The sequence below is a fragment of the Leopardus geoffroyi genome, chromosome E1 (assembly GCF_018350155.1).
Source record: "Leopardus geoffroyi isolate Oge1 chromosome E1, O.geoffroyi_Oge1_pat1.0, whole genome shotgun sequence".
In the NCBI taxonomy this organism is placed as follows: domain Eukaryota; kingdom Metazoa; phylum Chordata; class Mammalia; order Carnivora; family Felidae; genus Leopardus; species Leopardus geoffroyi.
In genome coordinates this window covers 17,520,287-17,548,159 of record NC_059330.1, presented here as the reverse complement: position 1 = coordinate 17,548,159, position 27,873 = coordinate 17,520,287, and the positions used below count along the sequence as shown (strand labels likewise).

Genomic DNA, 27,873 nt, shown 5'->3' with positions numbered 1-27,873 from the left:
GCGTGGGGAAGAAAGAACAGTAGTAAGAGTAATAACAGTTAACCTTTACTGAGCATGTACTGAGTGCCAGGTACCGTGCTGAATCCTTTTCGTGCACTATCTCCTTTGACCCCTACAGTATTCCTCTGAAGTAGACAGTAGTATGATTCTTACTTTACAGATGAGCAAAAGGAAGCTCAGAAATGACACGGCCAAGGCCTCATGGCAGCGAGTCGCAAATCAGAACTCACACCCAGGTCCGTCCTCCAGCAAGAACCTCCCAGGCTCACTTTAAGGGATGGAAGCAAGCCCTGCCCCCACCTCCCTTGATTCACCTGCATCGTTGAGCTTCCGTGACATCATCTGCCAGAATAACAGCTGGGGTAGAAAGCAGGGGTTTCCAGAGATGACCTGCCCTTCCACTATGACCCAAACAAGCTTTGCACAGAGCTGCTTGAGAGGAGCGAGGCCCCTCTGGGGAGTGGCCTGAAGGCCATGCTGCCAGCCAAAGGAGGAGGGGGAGAAGAGCTTGGCAGGGACACCCTGGCCCCTTTGGTCCAGCCTCCAGTGAGAGCCCTCCCCCACCCCAGGGCGGAACAGAAAGCAGCCGAGCGCCTGCAGTCACTACCGGCCAGCCCGGAGGAAGCAGGTGCACTGGAATGGCTTCCTGCTGCCACTGCAGTTGCAGAAGGGCCCGGGTTTCCTCCTCCAACGGCCGGACCTGCTGGAGGCCTCCCTTCCCTGGGGACACTCGCTGCCCCTCTGCGGAGCCTTTTGCCGTCTGTCTCACCATCGTCACACATGGCCCCGAATCTTCAACATGGTGCTGGTGGCCTGGGGACCCAGGCTGGGGTGGTGTGGGGAGGAAGCTAGGGCAGGAAGCACCCACCTCTCAGGGTGAGGAGTCTCTGTGGCCCCACCCCAGCTACCCACACACACCTCAGCACTGGTACCAGTTGTGTGGCTGGGGCGAGGCAGTCCTTGGGCACAGGGAGATACGAATGCCCATGGGCACATCTCAGGCTCTGGGCACACCACCGCACTGGGCCAGCCCACACACTGCCAACTGCTGACACGACTAAAAACCTGACCCTTGGTGGCCGGGAGGGGTGGCGCTGGGGGAACGGAACGACTGGGAGGCAGCTATGTCTGCCTCATTGGCTTTTTTAAGGAACTTACTCTTCTGGAGTAATCTCTGCTTGAAAGAGACCTACAGACAGTCAGGGCATCCCCGAGATGCCATCTGCGCCCCTTCCAAGTGTCCGATCCACAGAAATGCAGAAGGCCACGCTGAGTCCACTGGTGGCCGTCCGGACAACTCCAAGAACCACCCCTCTCCAGCGCCTTTCTCTTGTCTACCAGGAGGAAGAAGGGTGGAAGGCTAAGCTGGCAACACAAAGCAGGGAACAAGACTTCCCAGTGTCTAGAAGGTACTGGGGTTCCAGACCTCGGAAGAAAATAGCGTTCCAAGGAACGAAGGCCTCCAGCACTAATGGTTTGTGGGGAAGGTGTGTCACAGCCTGTGGACAATCTGATGCAGTCCCAGGACACTGAGGTTTAGAAAATGGTGCCCCCTCCAAAACTCCCAGTCATGAGTCAGACCCAGGAGGGCCTTGCCTCTGAGGTGTTGTGAGGCTGCCTGGGCTAGATAATTCCCTCCCCACCAAGAAGCTGGGAGAGGAGCCCCAAGGCAGCAACCCCCCCCCCCCCCCCGCCCCACCTCCTTCAGCCACATCTGGGGAAATAACAAAAAGGCTCCTCCTTTCATAAATGAGGAACAGGCATGAGGAGCCTAGGACGTTTCCGGGGTGGGGGGTCAGAGGGACACTCACCCGCATGGCCTGGCCTGGAGCAACCCGGAGCTAGGAGTCTCCTCTCTGATGCTGCTCCGTTAGCTTCTCAAAATAGCACTGGCTGCAGCCCCGCCCCTGTTCCCCTCCCTCTCTCCAGGCCCCTCCCGTCCGGAGCTGCCCAACCCTGGCCGGTTGGTTGTCGTCGGTTGGAAGGACTGAGTGGCCACCAGGACTGCAGGTACCAGGTATGCTGGGATGGAGAGGGTGATACAGTGTGGGGAAGGGGCAGAGGAGGCAATTAGAGTGAGGGCACAGGTAGGGGGCAGGCAGTGTTGGAGGGTTAGGGGCAAGGGACAGGGAGGGTGGGACTTTCCTACTGACACACACCCGGGCTCCCGGACAGCTGAGCTGATATGGCCCCTAAAAATAGCAGAGGAATTTGAGACCTGCAGCCCCCGGCCCCACAGGCCAGGAATGAGACAAGCACATTTGCGTACACACACACACACACACACACACACACACTCACTCACCATCATGCATGAACACTCAATCACAGCACAGTGTTCTTGAGAACACACAAATCATAGGCTCACCCCAGCCATCTAATTACTGCGGCGGAGGCCAAGAAAACCACTAACGTCATATCCAATCCAACACACAGGGCCTGCTGCACACTGTGCCCAAACAGCAGCCACGCAGCCATCCCGTAAAGTCCCGCAGGAGTAGAGACCCACGCGATCAGTCTGAGGCCCACTGTCGCTGCCTGGCTGTAAATACACTGGGGACTGAGTGCAGGAACCAACTGCACTCTCTGTGTGCACATCCCTCACCCCACACAGCCAGAGACTGCGCAGGCACGGAGGAGGGTGTGGTGGGTGGGCCTTAGCCCTGCAGGCAGAGGAAATCGTGGGTGTCTGGCCAATGAGCAAGGGCTGCCGGTGAAAAGCCAGGGCTCCTCGTGAAGACGGACTCTGGCCCTGGTCTTTGGTTAGTGCCACAGGATGCCCAGACCAGGGCTGGGAACTTCCAAGAGGCTGAAATGGGAGCTGGGGGCCGTTCGGAAGGAGCCAACGACAGGCCTTTTGAAGCTGTCAGCTCTGCAGAAAAAAGGAAGCTTGTCTCCAGGAAAAAAAAAAAAAAAAAAAAAGGGTGGGGTGGGGTGGGGGTGCTGGGAAGGTCTAGAACAGAGCCGTCACCTAACCAGTGTCCAACCAGAGTGGCTGGAGACCCCAGGCCTGCCACCCCGGCCAGTCTCGTGTGCCCAGTGGGTCCTGTAAACAGCATGGCTTTCTCTGTGCAAAGGTCCGCCCGGGAGGACAAAAGCCTGCTCTGCCTCCTCCCTGTCACACACTGTACAAGCGGAGTCACCCACGGCCATGAGGGCGTGGGGCCGGTGCCTCTGCTTTCTAGGGACTGCTTGCTGTGTCTTCCCAGGGAGATCATCTGGCCCTACTGGGGCTTGTGCTGTGTTAGAGATCTTCACATCCCCTAGGCTTTCTTGACATATTGGTGCCAAGTGGGGCTGCAGACTGAAATCCCCTGTGGGACTCTGAGAATATCGATGCCTGAATCCCACCCTTTCCTCCTAGTTTCTGATTTAATCGGCCCGGGAGGGAGGCCCGGACACTAGGATTTTTAAAAGTTCCCCCAAGTGATTCTTACATGCAGCTGAGGCTGAGAACTGCTCAATCTGAAAGCAGCATAAGGCCTGATGCAGAGGTTCCCTGTCGTTCAATCACTGAGTGCGTGGGAGCGCCTGGGTGGCTCGGGGGGCTTGAGTGTCCAACTGCAGCTCAGGCCATCTCTCAGTTCGTGAGTTTGAGCCCCACATCAGGCTTGCTGCTGTCAGCACAGAACCCGCTTCAGATCCTCGGTCCCCCTCTCTCTCCACCCCTCCCCTGCTTGTGCTTGCCCTCAAAAATAAAATAAACATGTAAAAACATCACCGAGGGCGTAAATGGATGAATGAATGAACAACTTAGCTGTGTGACCACAGCCAAGAGACTCCCAAGGCCCTCATCTGCAAAACAAAGGTTCTGCCCACAGTGACTCTTTTGCATAGTCAGTTGGAGACTGGGGAAGTCTCAGTGAACGAAAGGGTTTGTCTCTCGGGGTGCCTCAGTTGGTTAAGCATCCGACTTCATTTGGCTCAGGTCATGATCTCATGGTTCGTGGGTTCAAGCCCTGTGTCGGGCTCTGAGCCTGGCGCCTTCTTTGAATTCTGTTTCCCCCCCTCTCTCTGCCCCTCCCCCGCTCACACTCTGTCTCCCTTTCTCTCAAAAGTAAATAAAAATATAAAAATAGGGGCGCCTGGGTGGCGCAGTCGGTTAAGCGTCCGACTTCAGCCAGGTCACGATCTCGCGGTCCGTGAGTTCGAGCCCCGCGTCGGGCTCTGGGCTAATGGCTCAGAGCCTGGAGCCTGTTTCCGATTCTGTGTCTCCCTCTCTCTCTGCCCCTCCCCGGTTCATGCTCTGTCTCTCTCTGTCCCAAAAATAAAATAAACGTTGAAAAAAAAAATTTATAAAAAAAAAAAAATATATATATATATATATATATATATATATATATATATATATATATATAAAGAAGGGGTTGTTTCTCAAAGTGTGGTCCCCAGACCAGCGGCATCAGCATCACCTAGGAACTTGTTAGATATGTACATTTTTGGGCCCCGCTCAAGACGTACTGAATCAAAAACTCTGGATATGTGGCCCAGCACTTGTGTTTTAACCAGCCCTCCAGGTGATTCTGAGAAGCACTGCTTTAAAGGAATTATTCATGGGGCGCCTGGGTGGCTCACTCAGGTAAGCGTCCGACTTCAGCTCAGGACATGATCTCACGGTTCATGGGTTTGAGCCCTGCGTCGGGCTCTATGCTGACAGCATGGAGCCTACTTTGGATTCTGTGTCTCCCTCTTTCTCTGCCCCTCCCCTGCTCACAGTCTCTCTCAAAAATAAGCATTAAAAACAATAATATGGGAATGCAAGCTGGTGCAGCCACTCTGGAAAACAGTATGGAGGTGCCTCAAAAAACTAAAAATAGAACTAGCCTACGACCCAGCAATTGCACCACCAGGCATTTATCCACAGGATACAGGTGTGCTGTTTTGAAAGGACACAGGCACCCCCATGTTTATAGCAGCACCATCAACAATAGCCAAAGTATGGAAAGAGCCCAAATGTCCATCGATGGATGAATGGATGAAGAAGACATGGTATATATATATACATATATATATATATATATATATATATATATATATATATATACACACACACACACATACACAATGGAGTATTACTCGGCAATCAAGAAGAATGAAATCTTGCCATTTGCAACTACGTGGATGGAACTGGAGGGTATTATGCTCAGTGAAATCAGCCAGTCAGAGAAAGACAACAATCACATGACTTCACTCATATGAGGACTTTAAGAGACAAAACAGATGAACATAAGGGAAGGGACACAAAAATAATATAAAAACAGGGAGGGGGACAAAACAGAAGAGACTCATAAATATGGAGAACAAACTGAGGGTTACGGGAGGGGTTGTGGGAGGGGGGATGGGCTAAATGGGTAAGGGGCACTAAGGAATCTACTCCTGAAATCATTGTTGCACTATATGCTAACTAATTTGGATATAAATTTCAAAAATAAAAAATTAAATTAAAATAAAAAATAAAATAAAATAAAAATAATAAAAATAAAGGAATTCTTCATGGTGTACCATGGTCAATAGTGAGACTTCCAGAGCCAGCCTGCCTGGTTCAATCTTTTTTTTTTTTTTTTTTTTTTCAACGTTTATTTATTTTTGGGACAGAGAGAGACAGAGCATGAACGGGGGAGGGGCAGAGAGAGAGGGAGACACAGAATTGGAAGCAGGCTCCAGGCTCTGAGCCATCAGCCCAGAGCCCGACGCGGGGCTCGAACTCACGGACCGCGAGATCGTGACCTGGCTGAAGTCGGATGCTTAACCGACTGCGCCACCCAGGCGCCCCTGAGCTCCCTCTCTTGAACCCAATCCGTTTCCATCCTGTACGGAAGGGCACATGATCCCCACTGTGATGACTCTTGACTTCCTGGCTGGGCTCCTGTCCTACCAATGTCCCTGGCCACTCTCAAAGGGCACCAACCCTGTCCTGGGTACAGCCAGTCAGCCTGCGGCCTCGCTCCGCACCCATGTTAGGAAGGCCAGATGCCCTTTGTGTCCATATACTTGCTTTTTAGTTCTTTTGTCCCTTACCCTGTCAGGCCATCAGCTGTCACTCTGCCTGTCAGCATGCCTGTCCCCAACAGTCTCACTTCCTTCTAACAAGCAGTTTCTGCCAAAGACTAGAAAACTAGATAGATAACCATGCCTGATACGAAAGAGCCCAGAGCAGAGCAAACGGAATACCAGAGACCACTCTCCTGTGAGGGAAGGTCTGAGTTTTCCCACGCATTCTAGAGGGTCTTCTAGGCCCACCTTCCATTCAGCAGCACTCTGGAAGATGACTTCCGGGAGACTGAGGTGTCACTTTACCCTCAGAGTCTTGTTCTGAATTGTTAGAAACCACGTGTTGATCACTCCTCTTTTCTGCTCGGATGACCAGGTGCTGTCAGTTCTGTCTGTGAGCTGACTCGTGTTACTGATGGAGATCATCTCGGAGCAGGGACAAGGGCAGACCTCTTCAGAGGGAAACCTGAGGCCCTGGCAACCCATTCAGCTTCATAGAGTTTCCACTTTTTTGCCTTAGAATAGTATACCTCCCTTATGGGGTTGCTTTGAAAATTAAAAAAAAAAAAAAAATAGGGGCACCTGGGTGGCTCAGTCAGTTAAGCATCTGACTTCAGCTCAGGTCATGATCTCATGGTTGATGTGTTCGAGCCCTGCATCGGGCTCTGTGCTGACAGCTCGGAACCTGGAGCCTGCTTCAGATTCTGTGTCTCCCTCTCTGTCTGCTCCTCCCCCACTCATGCTCTGTTTCTCAAAAAATAAATAAACATTAAAAAAAAAAGTTTAAAAAAATAGTAGGGGCGCCTGGGTGGCTCAGTTGGTTAAGCATCTGACTTCAGCTCAGGTCATGATCTCATCATTCATCAGTTCAAGCCCTGCATCAGGCTCTCTGCTGACAGCGTGCAGCCTGCTTTGGCTCCTCCATCCCCCTCTCTCTCCGCCCCTCCCCCCCAAAATAAACAAACATTAAAAAAAAAAAGTACATATAAATCACCTGGCATTGTGCCTGGCAAATTGCAGGCAGTGATTAAATTATTTTCAAAAGCACAGTACTGTCTACACCTAAATATCACCATGTACATAGGGTGGTTCTTCAATCTACTCAATACGGTGCTCTGCGAGATACAATGGAACCTACATAGATACTACAGGGGTTAGATTCTAAAGCCAGCCTGTAAGGCAAATATAGAATATAGTCAAAAGTACTCTTGAAAATCCCTTTAATTGTTCCCAAAGTATAGTATGCATGGTTTTGTATATTCCATGTATCTGCAGGAAAACAGACACATGCACAGCCTATGACAAAAAGAAACACACAAAATACATGTTTCCATTTTAGACTACAGTCAGCACACAGCTGAGCTGTCAACACAGAGCCTGATGCAGGGCTCGAACTCACCAACCGTGAGATCATGACCTGAGCTGAAGTTGGATGCTTAACCGACTGAGCCACCCAGGCACCCCTGGAATTTACTAAAGTTTAATGTGTATATGCCACAACTACACAGCGTAAACTAATATTTTGAATGGTAATCTATCTGTGGTTATGGTTCAGTTTTCTCTCCCTGGACGGCAGGGACCATTTCCTCCTTCTTTTTAGATCTCCTGCCGGCACTAGGCACACCGTAGGTGTTCGATAAGTATCCACTGGATTTAACTCACTGACGTGAAAGGTGCTGGTGAAATACACCTGGTAGAACACAATAGGGAAACAAGGGATATCCAGATAGAGTAACAACGTCAACGACTCTGCTCTCTGTGTGGGGTGAGTGAAAGGTCCTTGGCTCTGTTACTGGTGCTGGGCCAGACGCAGAGCAGCGGGAGCAGGGGTGGGGGGAGCAGGCTACCCAGGAGGCTCTGAGGAGCAAAGGAAGCCATTCAGGCTTTCAACTAGCAATTACTTGTAATACCTCAAGGTGAACACTGTGGGGAAGCACGATGCCTGCTTCTTTTTCTGTCTCTTCACAGCTAGGCTGTGAGCTTCCTCAGGCAGAGGTGATATGTGTGTTGTTCATTGTTAGGTCCCTTGCACCTACCTAGTGCTTGGTACATAACTGAGCGAGTGATTGCAACAAGAGAAAGCAGACATAGTTCCTGACCTCAACAAACATACAGACGAGATAACAAATGTACCCAAACAATTACAATTCAATCTAGAATCTGCTCAACGCTCCAACAGGACCGTGGATAATGTTCTAGGAAAATTCAGAGGCAGAGACCTTTTCCTGTTGGGGAGTTAGGCAGACAGCTTAGGGGCACCTTGGGGCTGGGCCGTGAAAGATAGAAGAAAATCTGTAATGTGGAGGTGAGGGAGGAAGAGAATTTCAGGGTAAAGGAGTAGAATAAGAGAAGGCAAGGAGTTGGGAAAACAGACAGTAAGTTCGGGTGAAGTGTAGGACACACATAGGTAAACGATGAGAGACAAAGCTGGAAAGGTAGGTGAGGCCAGATCAAGAAGCCCCATCTGCCACAGTAGACAGGCATTCTTTCAGCTGCCCACTGTCCACTCCTCCAACCTCTGAATACAGCACCCTAATTTTCCCTTGGGGACCTACCCTAGCATATGACTTGAGTCTGGCCGATGAGTGTATCATGTCCCCAGACTATAGGGATGGGTTTGTGGAAGGCATGGGAACCCAATCAGTATCAAGGACATATCACGAAAGGTTGGGATTATTGAGTCACACACTTCCTTTGCCACAAGACCTGAACCTGGTGCTGTGCCATTTTGTCACCACTTGTCTGAGGACGGAGCCAGTATGGAAGATGAACTGAGAGACAGAAAAGGCCTGGGTCCTGTTTCAGTCTCTAGGTAAGACTGAGCCTATAGCCAGTTCTACCCCCTGCATATTTCAGATGTTTGAGCCCATGCATTTCTTCATTTTAAACCAGGTCAGCTGGGCTCTGTCACTTGCAACTCAAAGGGCTGCTGTACCTGAGGAAAAAAGTAAGGTAAGCGGCATAAGGACAAAGCAGACGCATACTGAGCACTAGCCATGAGTCAGGGACAGTGTTACTCGTTTTCTTCACAAAACTCTGGGAGGTGAGGGCTGCGAAAGAGGAACTGCAGGCTGGGAAAGTAAGGCTTGCAGCGGTTAAATAACTTGCCCAAAACCACACAGATAGTGATTGGTAAGGCCGGGGTGAGCCATTCCGACTCCAGAGCCAGCTCCTTCCACCCTGTCTCCTGCCTGGAAAACAGTAGGAGTCACAGCAGGTTTCTGGAGAGAGAAGGGGCATGATCAAACTGTGTTTTACGAATGCTGATCTAACAGAAGGATGCTGGGAAGCAAAGGAGGCTGAAAGCTGAAAGACCATTGGAAGTCAAGGTGAGGGCCAGAAGAAAGATGGGCAGAGGGTTGCCCTGTTCTGGCAGTGGATGGGGAAGAGAGGGTGATTCGAGACAGAGACTTGGTGGCTACGGGGGAGGATGGGAAATGGGCACGAAGTTGACGGGAGGGGTTGGGAAGAAGATCTAAAGCCTCCAAGGTTTCAAGCTGTCAAGATTTCCAAAGAACAGCGTGAAGCCACTGTCCAAAACAGGAATGTCCGATGGAGGCTGATTTAGAGGGAGATAGCTTGAAAAACACTGGGCCTGAGGTTCTATTTAACACCCTAAAATAATACTCATCTGACCCTATTTGCCTCTCTAGTTCTTTAAACCAAAACTCCCGGGGTGCCTGGGTGGCTCAGTCGGTAAGGCGTCTGACTTCCGCTCAGGTCATGGTCTTGCGGTTTGTGAGTCTGAGCCCCGCATGGCGCTCTGTGCTGACCGCTCAGAGCCTGGAGCCTGCTTCGGATTCTGTGTCTTCCCCTCTCTCTGCCCCTCCCATGCTCATGCTCTGTCTCTGTCTCTCAATAATAAATAAATGTTAAAGAAAATAAATTAAAAAAAAAAAAAACTCCTTTAAAAAAAAGTCTATAAACCCTATCTCCAAGTAGATAGTTATCACGTAGTGCTTGTATTATTACTAATTTGCAAGGTATAAAATGTCATTAATAGAACTTATTTAGCCCCCTCAGTTAGGGAGCATGCACGTTTCAAGCACTCAGCCCTTAGAGCTGGAGGGGACCAGCCTCCTGGGGGAGGAGGGCTCCCCATCACTCCAGGGACACCCCAGAGAGCAGTTTCAGAGTTCCTCAGCACCAGTGCCTTCTCTCTCCTGGAAAGGATGATCTTTTATTTTTAAAGTGTGTGTGTGTGTGTGTGTGTGTGTGTGTAACAAATGGCTTCTCTTTTATGAAATAACAGTGTTAGTAGGCAGTGCCTGGTAGTCTCTGAAGTACGAATTTTTTTTGAAATTTTACTGGACGTCAATGATGAGTGGATCCCAAAGTGGAAGAGGACAGAACCCCTTTAAGAACAGGGATGGCCACAGGGAAGGCAAGGAGCGCTGAGAAGTGTAACCTGAAGTGGGGAAAGGTGCAGGGCTGGGCCCAGACACTGCTGCCCTCGAGGTGGTCGTGGCTGGTGGGAGCCCCAGGCCCCAGCCAAACTGGGCCCGCGCTTCCCGGCCCAGCCTCGCCGCCGGCAGACGCAGGGGCGGAGCCGGGGGAGGGGCCAGGCCCCGTACCAGTGCACATGCGCACATGCATCCAGAGCCCCGGGACGCACCCGCCCTGCAGCGCCTCCAGAGACCGGCAGAGGGCGGCCTCCCCCTTCTCGCCAGCCCTTGCTGCCGAAGCCGCGGGATTTCACCGCCGCAAGGCTGGCGTCCAGGCCACGCCCCCAAGAGGCGTCCCCCGGGAGCTCAAGACAGAGGGGGCTGCCGCGGCAAGATGGCCTCTCGCTTTATCCTGGAGGGATAAGGCAAGAAGGGGCAGTGATGAGCTCAGCGCCGCCTTTGTTTTAATCGTCGCTCCATTCCCAAAACCCAAAACAGCCCTGCAAATAGTAGGCACTCAATAAATGCTTATTGCTGAAATAAAATGGATGAATGGATGAATACATGAATAAACAGAAGACGTCCAGGGAAGCTTTAAACGTGTGCGGGGGAGTGGTCTGAGACTAGCAGTCTAGGAAATTCCGGGGAGGTGGGGGCAGCCCCAGATCACTACCCTCACTACCACTTGCGCTTAGGGCTTGGCAGTCCCCTAGGCCCTGCCTTAGCACACCCAAAGGTTTGCTCAGAGCCTGGTGACACCACACCATCTCAAGGGCACAGAGCCCAAGTGGTGACGTCTGGGCTTGTCCTCTCTGCTAAGACTGGGAGTCTGTCCCCTCAGAGTCAGATCCTGGCTGCCTGCAGGGACCACTCCAGTAGGTCTGCTGCTCCGGGAGCACTCTGGGCTGCGGGGGATTTCCTCTTGGCCCCTGGGGATTTCCAAACTGCCTCTGCTTTGCCAAGCTCCCACAAGGCCAAGGGCCACCCTTGACGAAATCCTCCATACCCTGCCCAAATCCCACCCAGACTTGGTTAACTTCTGAGTCTACCAAATGTACCACACACACAATATACCCATCCCCACCCCCTCTGGCAGACATGAGAGAATAAGCATAATGAACTATTGTTCTCTTTTTCACATAACTGACAAGTCTTCTCTATTTCCACAGAAGAAAAAAAGGAAAGCCAGCTTAAGGGTCAGCCGCACGGATTTAAATAAAACATCAGTAAGATCTTCCTGGGTGTGAGAGTTGGAAACCTATGGTGCTTATTCTCAAAGTCAGGGAGACTGCTTTCAAGAAGCATCCGGTTCCTCCAAACACTAGACACTCAATACATGTTTGAGGATCTGTGTGTTCACCTCTGGAGGCCCTAATTGGGCCTGTTTCTAGAGTCCTTTAAAGTAGAAATAAAGTTCAAACTCACTCTCCATAGAAGTAGGAAGAAAGCAGCAAAAGCTTCTGCTTTTCCTACCAACCCACCACCTCCACATTAACAGCCTCGGCCAAATCCACTGGGGCATGTGAGCACCTGTGTGTTACAAAGCTGGGCAGAAAACATGCTTGGCAAGGTGGGGAAGCACTGCCCCAGTTGTGGCACACAGCCACGGACCTGTTGGCCCCAGGGCATCAGGATTCCAGAGTTGGTGAAGTGTAGAAATTGCCAGAGTGGACAAGCCTTCCTCCCCGAGAGGAAGGGAAAAGGCCAGCATCCCCGGCCTCATCAGGGGAACTGCGAGACGAGAGAAGCCTTCAAGAGCACGCCACCATTTTTTTCTGAGAGCTATCTGGAGCTGCACTGTTCGGTGTGGTAGGCACGAGCCACGTGTGGCTACCTACATTTAAGTTAAATCGAAACAACAGGAAGGACGCCTCAGTGGCTCAGTCGGTTAAGCGCCCGACTTCGGTTCAGGTCGTGATCTCGCGGCTTGTGAGCTCGAGCCCCACGTCGGGCTCTGTGCTGACGGCTTGGAACCTGCTTCCAATTCTGTGTCTCCCTCTCTCTCTGCCCCTCCCCTGCTCATGCTCTGTGTCTCTGTCTCAAAAATAAATAAACATCAAAAAGAATTTTTTTAAGTTAGAAAAAAAAAAAAAACAATGGGAACACTTTTGATTAAATGAAAACCAAAAAAAAATTTTTTTTAAGATTCAGTTTCTCAGTCATGCCAGCCACATTTCAAGCGCTCAAGAGCCACATATGGATAATGTCTACCAAGTTGGAAAGCACAGACTATTGAACATTTCCATGCTGGCAGAGTGTCCTATTGGACAGGTCCGATCTAGAGAATCCCCTTTCAGAATGTCCTGGTCTTCCTTGCCAAAGACTCCTTGCCCCCGACCACCTGCTGTTCTCTCCCGCCCCTGCCCCAGAATCTGCTTAGACTCCTGTCCCCATGTGCCTTGCCTTGACCCCTAGGCCTCAGAAGAAATGGGGGAGGGGGAGACAATTTAGCCACAACTTAACAACCAGCCAGGGAGCAGAAGCCAGATGCAAAGGGGCTGAAAAGGCAAAGCTGAATGGAAGCCAGCCCCCACTCCAAGGCATCCCAGGCCTGGGAGAAAGCCCCTTAGTGCCGCACAATCGTTCCTTGTTTCTGCAGAGTCTCTGGACCATGCATGGGTAAGACATCTGGAATGTAGTGGCCTGAGGGCTTCCCCACACGACCCGCTGCCGGACTCATCTGATGTTAGTGCTCCAGAGAGAGATGTCCCAGCAAGACCCTGAACTTTCAAGGGCAAATGAGGCCAATAAAACCTTGTCCTGAGCAGCATGCCGGGAGTCCTGCCCATGGGGCAACAGGGTACGTAACCGGGCACCTCCCTGCGTCACTCGCTGAAAGAACCAAATGAGGAAGCGGGGGAGGAGGACATGGTAGAGAAAGGAGCTCAGGGCTCGCTTGCCAGGCTAGAGTGGCTCCAGCAGGAACAAGGGAACAGGACACGGATCTGACAGCAATCACATTCTATCACAGGCACTTCATATGAAAGGTTTTGCTACAGTCGTGAGAAAGTCCAAGTGCGAGTGTCTGGGCAGGCTCCTATGTGTGATGACGGAGCAGAGAACAGACCCAGGAACTGGTAGGTTGGGACTGCCTCTCTTTTCCGTGCCTCCATTCTGTCCTCAGTTCTTGCTTAGCTCTGATCCAGAAGCAAGGCAGGCGTGAAGAAGCAAAATAAGGTGTAGAGAGACCACAAAAAAGTAGAGTCTGGTGGTTCAACTGGAAAACAAATCGGTAGGAAGAAGCCTGGTATTCCAAAGTTGTTGGCGTCAGCCAAGAATTTGACTGGAGGCAGTCATGGAGAAAGGGAAAGTGGCACAATTTTAAAGATGCATCAAACTACAGACTAGTTTGGAAGCCCAGGGGAAAGCCTCAGGACATGCTCTGTGGCTGCCTCGTGGCCCTGAGTAAACCTGTGGACAAATCTGGGCCCTATTTCCCTATCTTCACCTGGAGGGTAAAAGCGCCATTCTGGGGACAGGAGTAAAGCTCCCTGCCCCCCCTTCCCCAGCAGGGCTGAGTCATTAACAGGCATGTGGCATTCCTGTGGGCAGATGGCCCATCCAACTCCCAGGCACCAAGTACCTCCCAGCACTTTAGAGACAGATTAATGATGATGACAACGCTATTCTAAGTGATTTGCATGTATTGATTCATTTACTCCTCAAAGCCATCTTACAAGGAAAGTGCTATTACCATTCTTATTTTACAGATAAGGAAAGTGAGGCACAGAGAAATTAAATCATTTGCCGAAGATCACACGGCTAGTAAGTAGCAGAGTCAGGATTCGAACCCCGGAGTCCAGCTCCAGAGTCCACGTTGTACCCAATATACACCAACGTATTAACAATATATACATAATCATCTGCAACTTCCGATTTGTGGGCCCTTCTGCCTATGCCTCCCGCCTCTTTCCCCTCCCCAAATTTGCTGAAAACAGTCCCTACAACCAAAACCAGCCCTTCAATCCAACTTCCTATTTGCCGAGCATCTGTTTCTATAGCAACAACAAGATACGCAGTTTTTGGATTTTGAAGAGAATGAGTAGGGGGGGGAGAACAGGGGACGCTTGATAGAATGAGTTCCTCTTTCAGAGGCACAGAAGAGAGACCTGAAAACCAGCGTGCTAAGGAAGACACAAGGGCTGGGAGGGGAACCCAGGGCCCTGACAGAAGCCAGAAAACTCTGCCTTCCCCTGCCCCAGAGACCAAGTCCTCTGGCCTGGACAGAGAAGGTGAAGGCAGGTTAGAAGGCCTGGAGGCTGACGGTAGAAATGCTTTGGGAGAGTCTGAAAGAAAAAGATACCCGGGCTGAACTTTACAGTGTGTGTGAGTGAGTGCGTGTGTGTGCGTGCGTGCGTGCGTGCGTATCCCAAGCCATTTCCCAACGAGGTGTTCTGTCACAAAGCCTGGTTCTGCTCCACAGGTCAAGGCCAAGTAGCGATGGGTGGTGGCGAGGAATAATAAAGAAGGGCTGGAAGAGGAGCAACAGACAGGCATCCGCGTGCCTGTGTGGGGCGGTTCACCTCCCACCAGCAAGGGTGAGAGTATTTGGGGTGGGGTGGTCAGGCTGGTGCCCTTCACCTTCGCCACACCTAGGCCTCATTCCAGCCTGTCACCCCCAACCTCATCTAAATATGAAACACCTGTCATCGTCCAGAAATCCTGAGGCCAGAATCAGGATTATTGCAGGCTTCTTTGCCAGGCAAAGCCAAGTGCTAAGGGGAACAGGAATGTTGCCGGTCACTTGATTCTAGGAAGACAGCCCATGGCAGGGCCACAGGCTTCTCAGGAGGGAGGCCCAGTTTCCCTTTGGCCTCTATTGAACGTGATGCATGGCCAAGTGATTAGGGACTCGACCTTACCCTGTGCTTGTGTTCTTTAGGTAATCTAGGCCACCCACAGGGGAGGATCCAAGGCTGTGCCAGGCCCAGTACAGGCTGCGTCCCCAGTGCCCGCAGTGCCAGGCGCACCGGCTTCCACAGCCTGGATAGCTCCAAGGAGGCCAAGCTAGGAGATGCCAGCCACTCAGGCAGGAAACCTTCTGCTGTTCTGCTGCCGGCTTCTGCAATCAATCCCACAACCAGGCCGGTCCACAGATCTTCGAGAAGGCAGGGGCCAGGAGAGGCAGGAGGCAAGCTCCCGGCAGGGAGAACCAGCAGGGAGACAGTATCAGATTCTTCTCCTCGCCCTCGCCCTGGAATCTCCAGATACCTTCCCCATGATGCGATGGGGCTGGCCATGAAACTGGGTGTCACAGAGAGTCATGACCGTATCATCCTGCCTGACAGTGCTCTCACTGCTTGGCCACTAGCCCATGCCACCCCGGGCTGAGATCTATCTTTTTGCAGATGTCTTCTGTTCTAGAGAAAGCACAGGCTTCCTGATCACAGGGATGGCATCTTCAGGCTTTTTCTTCTACAGAACCAAGCCCACAGGGTGACACGGAGCAGGTGCCCTTCAAGGCTTCCTGACATCCCACCGTGATTGTGTCAAGGCTCCAAGGCCATTTGCATCTGGCCTTCCTACAGCCCAGAGCCATGTACCCTCACCCCCCCCCCCCCCAGCCCTCTTCTGCCCAGAGCCAGGGGCGGCCTCAGTCTTACTGCCAGGAAAAAGAGCCCGGGAGGTGCCCTGTGAGAAATCTCCCCTCCCTGTGGGTACCCTGCGCGCCATAGGGCCTGGCGGTGAGAGAAGCTGGGGAGGGAGAGAGGAAGTGAGTCAGCTCCTTGCAGAAATGGGAGTGGAAGGGAGGGGCCGGTAGAACTGAGATCAGAGGGCAAGGGGCACAGAGGCCGGAAGGGTCGCTAAGAGAGGGAACCAGGTCCTGGAGGCATTATGGGGCCCAGAGAAAGGGGGACAGATGAGGGTGACAAAGCCAGCAGTGTTACCTCCTGCCAAGGCTGGTAGGTCCCCACAGGCCAGAGAACCTGGGTTTGGCAGCCCACGGCCCCACCTGAAGACGGAATCCGAGGCGGCTCCCCTTCCTGACTCACCGGCTGGAGGAAGTGAGGCTTGTGGGATATGGCCAGCCACGTTCTCTCCTCACTGAGGGGGAGTTTCTGGTCCCCAAGGCCTCCCACTGCTTCTCCTGAGCTCCACAGCTCCAGAAGCCCAGGTTCCGCAGGACCCACAGGAGAGACAGATGTTTGCATTTCCCATGGAGGATGGGAATGAGGCCCAGGCCCCAACAGGGGAGCTGTTGGGGTGCCCCAGCACGCACCCTGGCCCTCTGTGGCAGCCCCTGCCCATGCGGAGCTGTCCCCAGGCTCCAGCTGGAATCTGTTGCTCTGACTGGGAAAAATCCTTGCTGTGAAAATTCCCAGCCTGCTGACATTCCAGCACGAAGGCAGCGCAGGGCAAGCAGCAGAAGGAAAGAGGAAGCCTTGATCCCTGCTGGGCCACATCCTACCTCCTCAGAGACCTGCAGCCAGTAAGACAAGCACATTTCTCCAAGGTCCCCCGGGCTGGGCACAGAGTGACTCCGTATGCCCCCAAATCTGCTTCTCACCCAAGCCTGGTGCCTTCCCAAAGATACCAGTGCGGGGCCAGGAGACAGGCCGTCCCGTGACCCTCCTCCCAGAGCCCCTTCCCTAGGCTCCTGCTCCTGGCCGCCCAGAGCCCATCTCTCCTCCATTCCTGCGGGAGATGCTGAGACGCCCACAAGAAACTGAGTCGGGAGTAAAGGTAGCGGGTGGAACATGGTGACGTACTGCAGACGCAACACCAACGCTAGTTGGGGGAAGGGTTCTAGAAACCAAAACTGCGGTAAATGCAGAGAGAATGGGAAACCACTTCCTGGCCAGACAACCATCTTCTTTCCTTCAGCAAATATCCAACAAATATCACTGAAGGTCTCCAGCACCGGAGACATGAGATAACCCATTAATCGCCATCTTGGTGAATGTTATGAAGGAGAAGGATGCGGTGGTGCCAGGGTGCGGACGTGACATCTGAGAAGGTCAAGGAAGGCTCCCCTAAGGAAGCGACATTCAAACTGGGGCCGATGTGTATGAGGGCGTGAGGGTGGGCAAGGAAAAGTCTTATCGACATAAGGAACGGCAGGGACTCAATGGAAGAAGCCAAGCTGCACACCCACTACCCGCTAGGCCTTCTGCCAGGCCATGCTCCTCGCCTCCCCCCCACAGTGCACTCCAGGAAACAACAGCGTGCAGCCCCTATGCGACAGAAGAGGACCTGTTCTTGGTCAGAGGTGACACTCTGGGGACCCTGCCACCCCGAGTATTGCAGAGGTCAGTACTAGCGTCAGTAAGGGCCAAACAGGTGAGGGGCACCATCCCTGCCCCCCAGAGTCTAACAGGGGAGATGTGTAAGGGGCAAAGGGTGCCCCTGCCCCTCCTCCAAGGGACCACAGCCAAATACTGCCGGGACAGATGCAGCCGCGCTTTCTAGTACCTCTCCCAGCTCCCACCAGATTAAATCCCACCTGCTGCCACTCGGGCTCTCTTCCTCTGGCTAATCCTCTGCAGAGACAGAGGGACAGTCACCCCCTCCTGCAGCTCACCATCCACAGAGCGAGAGCAAGAATGGCCAGTCACTCTTCACTTCCCCTTCCCTTCTGGAGGAGACGCCTACAGGGGCCGCAGGAATCAGAAGGACGCAGGCCTGGGCCGGGCAATGGATTTATATCCAGATGCTGCGTTCCTCTGCCCCGGACAGCACACCAGTGAGGTGCAAGGAGCCGATGCCCTAAGTTCAACTCCTCACAAGTCAATAGCCTTGGAACCTGAGGCAATGTACTTATCCTTAACCTCTGCATAATTGGGTATCCTCATGTATGAAATAAAGATTATCGTAATACCTATCTCAAAGGGGTGTTGGGGACGTTAAATGAGTTAATATATGTAAAGCAGCTAGAACAGTCCTAACGCCAGCCACGACCCTCATCCTGGCTATTCTCTGTCATGCTCTCCCCTCAAGGCATTTCTGCTCAGCGGAACCTTTACCAGATCAACTAGACGCCACTCAGGGAGCATGCATGCGCTCCCTGGGCGCCGTCCTGGGCGCCACCCGGGACGCGGGACAAACACCCTACACTCCTCCCTATGCCAGAGTCTGCAAAGCGGCCGGGCTGCGAGTGCCAGGGAAGCATGTCACTTCCCGATTCTGAGAAACCGATGGTGGGAGATGAAGGCAGCCAGAGTGGTGACCCAGGTCTGAGGAAACAGTTTCCCAACCAAACGGGAGCCAACAACTGAAAAAAAAAAAAAAAAAAAAAAGCTTTGCTGACACTGTCCCCTGTATTTAACAGAACAGAAGCTGCTGCCAAACACCACGAGGGGACTCTGGGCTTGGTTACCCACCGACCCCCCCCCCCCCCAAAGTGCACAGCGGGAGGGGGGCAGCCAGGAAGATTCCACGCCTTCACAGCGCCTGCCTGGCACGGCGGGCGCCCCCAGCGCTGCTGGCCGCCTGGGGCGCAGCGTACCCACTGCCCCAGACTGACAATGGAGGCGCCAGGCAGCCCCCTCCCCGGCTGGGTCCCCGGCCTCCACCCCCACTGACGCTGCTCTCCACCTCGGGCCACAGTGAGGAGAACCCAGCGGCTGAGCGTGGCGGGGTGGCGGGAGCGCTGCTGGCAGGCGGACCGCGTGCTTGTGGTTTCTGGGAAACGCTGTAGAGATCTGCAGCATTTTTAAAATACTTGTGTTCCCACCCGCCACACACCCCCCTTCACCCCACTCCTCACCCACCCCTAGTCTGGGTGTTTGCGTATCTGGTATTTTCCAGAACCATTTCAATGTAAATAAGAGATGAGAAGGGAGCTGCGGACAGGGTGGCCGGGGTACCAGGGGGGGGCCACAGGGGCTCTGGCCAGGACCAGAAGGGGCCGGTGCAGACCACCTCAAGTCAAGGCCCTGCCCCCCCCACCCCCCCCCCACCCCCCCAGGGCTCCAAGCGGTGCCTGCGAAAACAACAGATGACCATGACATGTGCCCACACCCAGTTCAATGTGGCCTGGGCACTGTGCCCACCACCCACGGGCTGGGTGGCCAGGGCACTCTGGGGCTGCAGTCTGTCTAGCGGCTCACGGGGAAGAGGGCAGAACGTGCCTCTGAAGACAGAGAAGGGAGACCTAGCGGAATGGAAATGACCTAGTCCACCACCCTGTGCTGCTGGTCCCATGCGCCCCACTAATCCAGGATAGGTAACCCCCCAAATGCTCCTAAAGACCTTTCACTCACGAGTTCACATGCCCTGGACACCTTCCCACTGGCCGCCTCATTATCAAAAGAACTCAGTCTGAGTTCTACTCTGAGGCCTCCAGCCAGAGCTCTCACATGGTGAGACTCCGATGTCAGAAGTACCTGAAGCTTTGGCACCAAATGAAATAAGAGTTTTCTGTTTAAAACGAACCAGCAAAAAACAAAAACATCTCTGGGGATCATTTGGAGTAACAGTAGGGAGAGAGCAATTCTAGAACACTGAGCCCGGGCAGCACCCAGCACCTCCACCACCAGAAGCCCCTGGGAAAGCCCATTGCTCAGAAGCTGGCCTGGCAGACCTGGAACAGCAGACTTTTCAGTCTCTCCTTGAAATCCTGCAATCCCCACTCCTGCAGGTACCGCCCCCCGCCCCCCACCCCCGCCCCCACCGCCACCACCCAACCAGGGTCCTGGAGACAAGGTTGGTGAGGGTCATACAGCTTTTGCCCAGGGGTCTAGGGCTTCCTGGCAAAGGGGCCCCTGCCCTTCTCCCAGATGTGGGCAACCCCGACCGGCCAGTCTCCTGCCAGGCCACCGATGTCCCATCTGCAGGCCTGAGCACCCAGCATCCCAGCGCTTCCTGCAGCTGGCTGTCTTTGAGGACAGGGCCACAGGGACAGAGTCTGGACAAAAGCGTCATGAGTTCCCGTTGGAAAGAAAACCTTACCAGGAGCACAGATGGGAAAGCACTAGGATGGGTTAATTAAGGAAACTGCAAAATTACCTTCCCTGGATGGCTTTGGAGCTTGGGCAGAGGGAAAGGTACCAATCTTCCTAAGCGTCCACTACCTGCTGAAGTCCACAAATGTGGTTTACACAACTCTACATAAGCAGGTGGTTTACACAGACACGACAACCTCTTTAAGGAACCTCACAGCCCTATAGTCTTTGAGTACAAACCCCACCGTCCAAAGCGAGAAGAAACTGAATCACAGATCTCCGGTAAATGCCTGAGAGCTACATAGAGCCCAGGGAGGTAGACCTGACTGGGAAGGGGTGGGCGCCTTCTTTTACATCCACACCTCTCCCCTCCCACCACATCTTCGAAGCTCAGGGAAGTAGTGCTTTCTGGGTAGGGGTCCCCTGCAGGCTAGCTCCTTGGTGGTGGGGGGAGAGGAGGGCAACCACATTAGCCAGGGTTTAGCCAGCTGGGCTTTTCTGAGCTTAGCAGAAACATCCTACACTCCTGCTCCCTGCGATGGGCCCACAAGGATACAAACAGAAGGGGCTGGCTCTCCTCTCTCCCAGGCTCTCCTCCTTCTCAGTGGGCCCTTGACTTTCCCACTCAGATTCATGGAAGAGGAGAAAGGAATGTTGATCCAACCGGGGTTTTAAGATCCTCATTTGTACCGACGACACCAGACTCAGGGAACGCTTCGCCTTTAGACAATTTAAGAGTAACTGATCCCAAACCAGATGGCCCAAAACACTTTCCCTGAGAAGCCAAGGAAAGAACTTCGCATCTTCCTCCAAAGATGCATCCCACTCGACCCCTCTTCTCCTCCATCCCCCACACTGGTCGGTCACCAAGACTACACAGTCCCTCAGTTGCTCACGTCTGATCTCTCTCTCCATCGCCCCTGCTTCTCCCCAAGCGCAGGCCTCCATTCATTCTACTAAGATGACGATAGGGCCTTTGCTGTTTTCCCCATGGCTGCCCTTGCTACACCCAGAAGCATTCTTCATGAGCAGCCAGAGAGATTTTCTAAGATCTGTTCCTATCACTCCCTGAGTGAGCTGCTTCTTGTCCTCTGGTTGAAGTTCACATTCCTTAGGCTGGCTCACAAGGGCCTTCGTGACCTGTCCCCTGCTTGCCTCCTCTGCCACTTCTCTCAATACTCATTCCCCCATGCAATGTCCCCCCAGCCTTATCCCCCAAATGCGTCATTCTCTCTCCAGCCTCAAGGTCTTGGCACGTGTCTCTTACGGCCTTCCACTTCCACCTGCCTCTCCGGCATCCACCTCCCACCTGGATGTCAGCTTTCCCGGTGATCACTCCCAAGACTGTACTTAAAGTCCCTCTTCTGTGCAGGGCTCCCTAGGGCCCCGTACTGGCCCCTGTTGGGGAGCCTCTCAAATGGCATTGTCATCTGTTACTTGACCATCTCTCCCACCAGACTATGCGTTCCTTAGGGCTGGGACTATGTGCTGTCACCACTGGATCCCAGGATCTGGCCCACAGTTGGTGCTCAACAAATGTTTATTTAATAGATAGGTGAGTGGAAGAATGGAGGGCGGAAAAGAACTGCTCCTCCCAGGCCTGCTGAGTGATTTCCATCAGGCCCCATGTCTATCCCACTACAGTGGCTCACCCCTACTCCCAGTGGAACCTTGCTAGCAGCTACACGGACACATGGAGGTGTGAGCCGAGCACTCCGGACACACATCATGTGAGAAGGAAACCCGAGGGGCTGTCTCTCCCTGGGGCCTTCTGAACAGGCCACGGAGAGGAGCCATGAGGCCTGGTCTCCATCTGCGTAGCAGAAAGAGAACAGATGGCCGGCCAGCTCCCTCAGAGCTCCCTGGGGACAGGCGGTGTGGACACAGTTGATGGATGACCTGACGGGCAGGGTGGCCGCCAGGAGCTGTGTCCTCGTGGGGCCAGAGTTGTCAGGGTGCCCCGCCTGGGAGCCCAGAGGAAATGGGAAGACTCTTCTTGGCATGGAAGTGAGCTTAGAACTGCTGCCAAGGAAAGGAGCCGGAGCCGGAGTGGGAGTGGGAGGAAGACGAGGAGATGGAGGGTGATAACTGCAGCCACTACAGACCCACTCCAGGCCTGTCCCAGGAAGCCAGGATGCTGGGCTCACTCTGCTCCTCTCTGCTGGGGCAGGAGTCCCTGCCACCTGCCAGGCAGGGGAAGCTGGGGGCGGGGGAGCTTCCTCAGCTCTAGGCTTCTCGCTGTTCTCTCAGATGGCTCTTGGGAGACTCGTGAGGGTAGCATGCTCTGTGGAAGTCCTCTGGGCACTTCTGCCCTTGCCCCACGGGGGCCAGAGCAAGCCAGGGTCTCGGGGATACCAGCTGTAGTGTGGAATGTACCAGGGTCTCCAAAGCTAAACCATCCACTTCCCCAGGAATGGGGGGAGCAGCAGCTAGCTGGGAAGGGAGAGTAGCCGAGAAATACGAGATGCCAAGAGGATCCCTAGGCTATAAAGAGAAGGCTAAACAGCATCTGGGATGCCAGGCCCAGGGCCCCACAAAGGCCTGTGCTGTGGTTCAGCAGGGAGCTGGCAACAGTCCCCTAGGGGACTCATTCTTTAAGAAGAAAATTCCATCTGTTAAAAGCAATGTTAGCCTGGGAGAAAGTAGACAGGCATGGCAACATAGCATGGGCTTTGGTTCTAAGATAAAGACCACTCCCTCTACACTGTGGTTCCCTGAGCTCAGTCTAGTCTGGTGGCTAACACACAGTAGGTGCTCGCTGTGAGTTTCCGGAATAAATGAGGCCAGGTCCTTCCGCGGATCCCACAACAGCCTCCCTCCCATGCACTACCCCTTCCTGACTAGCAAAACTGCCTGACCTCCACCAGGCCCCGAGTAAAGGAAGGTCCGGAACCCAGTTCCAGGGCTTCCTGCCAGACTCTGACCCTGCAGCTCCCAGGCCCCCCAGGCCCCCCAGGCCATCTGAGCATCCACTTCCCCTCCCTGAGAGAAAGCTAGGACCAGGACTCTGCCTGCTTCCTTAGCATTTCCTCCCACTTCCGACTTGGACACATCTGGTTGGTCACTTAGTGCTGAAAGAGGTCCCGGCCAGCCTGTGTACTGGTCAGGCTGCAGGCACCAGAGCCGGGCAGTCCAAAAACCTGACAGCTGGGAGGCAGGGATGGCCAGAGGCCAGTTTGTCCTCATGTGCTGTCTCTAAGTGGAACATTCCAAACTGATATGTAGCCACGCTATAGGTGGAGTCAAAAGACCCCTGGGCTTAGAGATCGCTGTCCCCCTGGAGATTCGTTCATACATATAATCTAAATCTCTTCTACTCCTATGTTACCCCTTCTACTGCTGTTTTGAGCGGGGTCTCACGGATAGTCAGGTCAGACTATTTCTGTAGGCTTGATACCTGTTGCATCTCCAGGGGGTTTTCTTCTTCCAGGAGAGGTAGTAATGACTCTTGGAGCCCAGGTGATCTTTACAAATCAGGTCCAGTCACTCCCCCCAAGCCCGCTTCAAACCCTACAATGGTCCCATTTCACTGGGATAAAATCTAAATTCCTATCATGACTTGCAAGGTCCTCCATGATCTGGCCCCTGCTTATCGCTGCAACATTACCTCCTGTTCAACTCCTCACTCAAGGGCAAGAGGAGGTCTGAAATCATCTTACCCAAGAGCTAGCAAAACAGCTGCACATCCCAGAAGTTCCACGACAGCCCTGATTTGAAATAGTCCATCTTTTTCTTTCAAGTCTAGTATCTAAATAACACGGAAATCCTACGTTTTACTCCAGATACCGGGCTGGACAAGTAGTCCGGACTGTCTCTCATCTGAAGTGGCACGTGTTACCCTCCACACCCCAATTTAGGGCTCAGGAAACATGGTGCCCAAACCCCGAACCCTCGCATCAAGAAGTTTGTATCACTGTGCACCAGCCCCTGCTAAGGTCGCTCCTCCCTGCGGGCCAGGTGAGTTGTCCCTTGGGCCAAGGAGTGGCCTGACTTCAACTCCCGAGTACCCCAGTCATCCGCCCGAGCACACTTCCAAATCCCTGCTCCCCCGCAGCTGCCCACGGGGACACTCACATCGGCTGGCTCCCTGCGGGGTCCCTCGCCACTCCGCAGCCAGCTCCGGCTCAGCTCACTGAGCTCCGGAATGGGTTGCACCTTGAGCCGCACACTGTCCCCGGACTGCCGGATCATCTCCACGATCTCGTCCCTGGACTTGCTCTCCACGTTGTGCCCATTAATCTCCACCAGACGATCACCCGGCACCAACCCCAGGGCCAGGTCCTTGGTGCCCGCACCGGGCTCAGCAAAGTGAACCACCCTCCGGTAGACCTGGCCCTCAGGGCCCCGATCCAGCATGGTTGTGCGGCGCAGGGAGAAGCCGAAGTCTCCAGTGGGCCGTCGCTGCAACTCCAGCTCCCGGAGGGCAGGCGGTGGCAGGTGCACCACGGGGGGCAAGCGCAGGTCAGCCGGGAACCTTTTAGTCACCAGCTCAGGCACTCGGGACCGGGGCCCTGGCCGAGGGATGCCTGCGCCGGGATGCTGCACCAGCTGTCCCTCTAGAGTCCTCGCCTCCACCTGCGGGGACGGGGCCGCAGAGTGCTCGGAAGGGGTGGAGGTTTCTGAGGCACTCTCATCCCGACTCCGCTGGGAGAAGGAGAAGCGTTTGACAATCATCTGTGAGTTCTGCTTGGCCAGGGAGCCAAACTTGGCCGCCCGCTGCAGCACAGAGCCGCGGAAGCTGCCTTCCTCACCCTTGAGGTCATCGCTGGAGCTGGCAGTGCTTAGGTGGCCCGAGTCCAGGATGACGCTGCCCCTGTTGCTGTCAGAGTCAATGTCGGTCAGGTGCAGGTCGGAGCCACTGGCCACCTTGATGGGGATGGGGTTGGAGATTTCCAGGCGGGTCTTGGACTCACGCTTGGAGGAACGGTTCAGATTGAAGAAGCCACGACGCAGGCTCATCTCCTCCAGGCTCCGCAGCTCTGCCGCCGACATCCGCTCCTTCTTCTCCTTCTTCTCCTTCTTCTCCTTCCGCCCGCCATCTTTGTCCTTGTCTTTCTTCATTAGGTTAAACATGGTGGGGTACAGCTTTTGGGGGTGGCACCCCTGGGGGATTACGGGTGCTTAGCACAGGGCCCTGGTACCCCGCCTCGCTGCTGCAAACAGAAACAGAGAGAGAGAAAGAGGTTATTCGAGAGGAGCCTCTTCCTGTGTCTCCAGTGCAGACCAGGCCAACTAATGAGCACAGCTCGTGGTCGCTGAGAGCTAGCTCCCTACATGCCAGGTGCTCTGTTTTATACAATACCGTCTCTGTTAAGCCAGTTGTCATAACACTGCTCCAGGAAGGTCTGTGATTACCCCCATTTCACAAATAAGGAAACTTGAGGTTCAGATAGGGTTGTAAAAGCCCAGACTCCAAAGTCTGTCATTGCCTTTAATCCCTGATAGGTGTGCACAGAGGTGGCGTCTGGGAGATGTGACCTCCTGGCGAGAGGGCGCCATCAAGCTAACCTGGTACCCGACTGAAGATTCAAACACAAAGGCCATCACCTCCCCAGAGCCAATAGCCCAGTAAAGCAACAGACATCACATGCTATTTGGCTCTTTCCTAAGCCTGTGATCCCCACGGAAGCAGCCTTAGCCACCGCCTGACAGAAGACCTCAAAGAACCCACCCCGATTTGATGGCTACCACTTGCCGGGCACTTTACACGCATTACCTCATTCGAACCTCACAGCATCCCTGCACGGGAGGGATCATTATCTCTACTTTACAAATGAGAAAACAGGGCTCAGAAAATTAAGTATGTTGTTAGTTGTCACACAGCCAGTGAGTGGCAGTGGTGGGATCCCATGGCAAATATTGTTTTCTCTCTAGGTCCTCGGCGCCCAAAGTGAAGCAGGGAGGGTAGGGGAAGTTCCACACTGAGCCGAGGACAGACAGCCGAGAGGTGGGGGTGGGTCTGCTGGATAAACAGGATCCTGAAAAACTCATATCCTTTTCCCCAGACCAACAACTAAATATAGCCTGGGGAAGAAAGTCGTGGCAGCCTGAGAGAGAATGCCAGCTCCAGGGCACCTGTGCCTACGATGCCAGCCTTCTGCCCCTATGCCCACCCGACTGGGGACAGGACTGAGCAAAACCTGGTGGGGGTGGAGTTGCAACCCAGGGAACAAGTTCTAACCAGCAGCGAACAAGAAGGAGAAATAGGCCATACTGCCTAATTAGAAATTAAATGCAATTTTTTTCTCTCTCCGTGAAGGCCTCCCCCTCTGAGTTCTAGACACGGGACTGACAAGCTCACTCCTTCCAGCAAGGACCTTCTGCAAGACCTGGGGAGGCCTGTTCTGTCCGTGTACCCCACCGCCACAATCAAATAAGGCCCTCCAGGCTCCCCTATCCCATGGATCCCTAGCCCAGGTACAATGCCAAGGATGACTTCAGGCCAGGAACTCCCAAGGGTCCTGGTGCACCGGCTAATTGCTTCCTCCAATGTCCAACACCCTGACCCATAGGTTCCTGCGAGATCAGCGTATTCTTCCTAGAGCAGTACTCTTCACAGAAATATAATTCAAGTCATATGTGTAATTTAAAATGGTCTCGGGTGCCTGGGTGGCTCAGTCGGTGAAGTGTCCGACACTTGGTTTCAGTTCAGGTTATGATCTCATGGGCCCCTCATTGGGCTCTGCACTGACAGTGTGGAGCCTGCTTGGGATTCTCTCTCTCTCTCTCCCCCTCTCCCTCTCCCTCTCTCAAAATAAATAAATAAAATAAAATTGTCTAGCAGCCACATTAAAAAAGGTAAAAAGAAACAGGTGAAATTAACTTTAATGATATACTTTAATGTAGCTATATTCAAAACACTGTCGTCTCAACATGTGATCTTTCTGAAAAATATTGAGGGGCGCCTGGGTGGTTCAGTCAGTTAGGTGTCCAACTTCGGCTCAGGGCATGATTTCACGGTTCGTGAGTTTGTGCCCTACATCGGGCTCTGTGCTGACAGCTCAGATTCTGTGTCTGCTTCAGATTCTGTATCTCTCTCTCTCTGTCCCTCCCATGTTCATGCTCTGTCTCTCTCTGTCTCTCTAAAAAATAAACATTTTTTAAAAATTTAAAAAGAAAAATATTGAGATATTTTACATTCCTTTTTCCATATTAAGTCTTCAAAATCCAGTGTGAATGTCATACTTAGAGCACATCTCACTTACGACTAACTACATTTCAAGTATTCAACAGCTAGTGGCTATTGAACTGGGCAGCACAATTCTACAGAAATCTTTAATTGTAGAGCATATCCAAAGAGATGGGGAATCTGGCCCAGTTACTAGCTCCCTGTGGATCTAACAGGCACCGTTTCCCCCTCTGACCTGTTTCTACCTAGTAAGACAAAGCTCCTTCTGAACCTTTTGGTTCGAAATGCTCCATGAACAGTACCTAGAAATAGGAAGACAGGAAATCTAGGGCCCAAGAAGTGCAAAGCCAGGGGCAAACTTGTCCTGCGGAGTCTGGACTGATCTGGGATGGGGGAGTACCTGACAGCAGGCATCCTCTCTTATGGGCTCTATTTTGACATGGGGAGTCTCTCTCTCTCCTCCTCAACACTGATGGAGTGTGAC

At 53.3% G+C, this 27,873-nt stretch overlaps 1 protein-coding gene across 32 annotated transcripts in view; it reads right to left on the bottom strand.

The window, feature by feature from the left end:
• The window catches only part of MYO18A (myosin XVIIIA), a 102,706-nt gene that overhangs the window by 64,334 nt on the left and 10,499 nt on the right, over window positions 1-27,873 (bottom strand). For 26 of the 32 annotated variants that reach the window (XM_045487860.1, XM_045487865.1, XM_045487866.1 and 23 more), the window contains exon 2: window positions 24,335-25,413. In XM_045487860.1, coding sequence (XP_045343816.1) covers window positions 24,335-25,333 — 999 coding nt within the window. In that variant the 5' untranslated portion in view covers window positions 25,334-25,413. Of the gene's footprint in view, window positions 1-1,811; window positions 1,915-24,334; window positions 25,414-27,873 lie in introns of those variants that run through there. The other 6 variants (XM_045487857.1, XM_045487859.1, XM_045487861.1 and 3 more) reach the window with 4 other exon arrangements.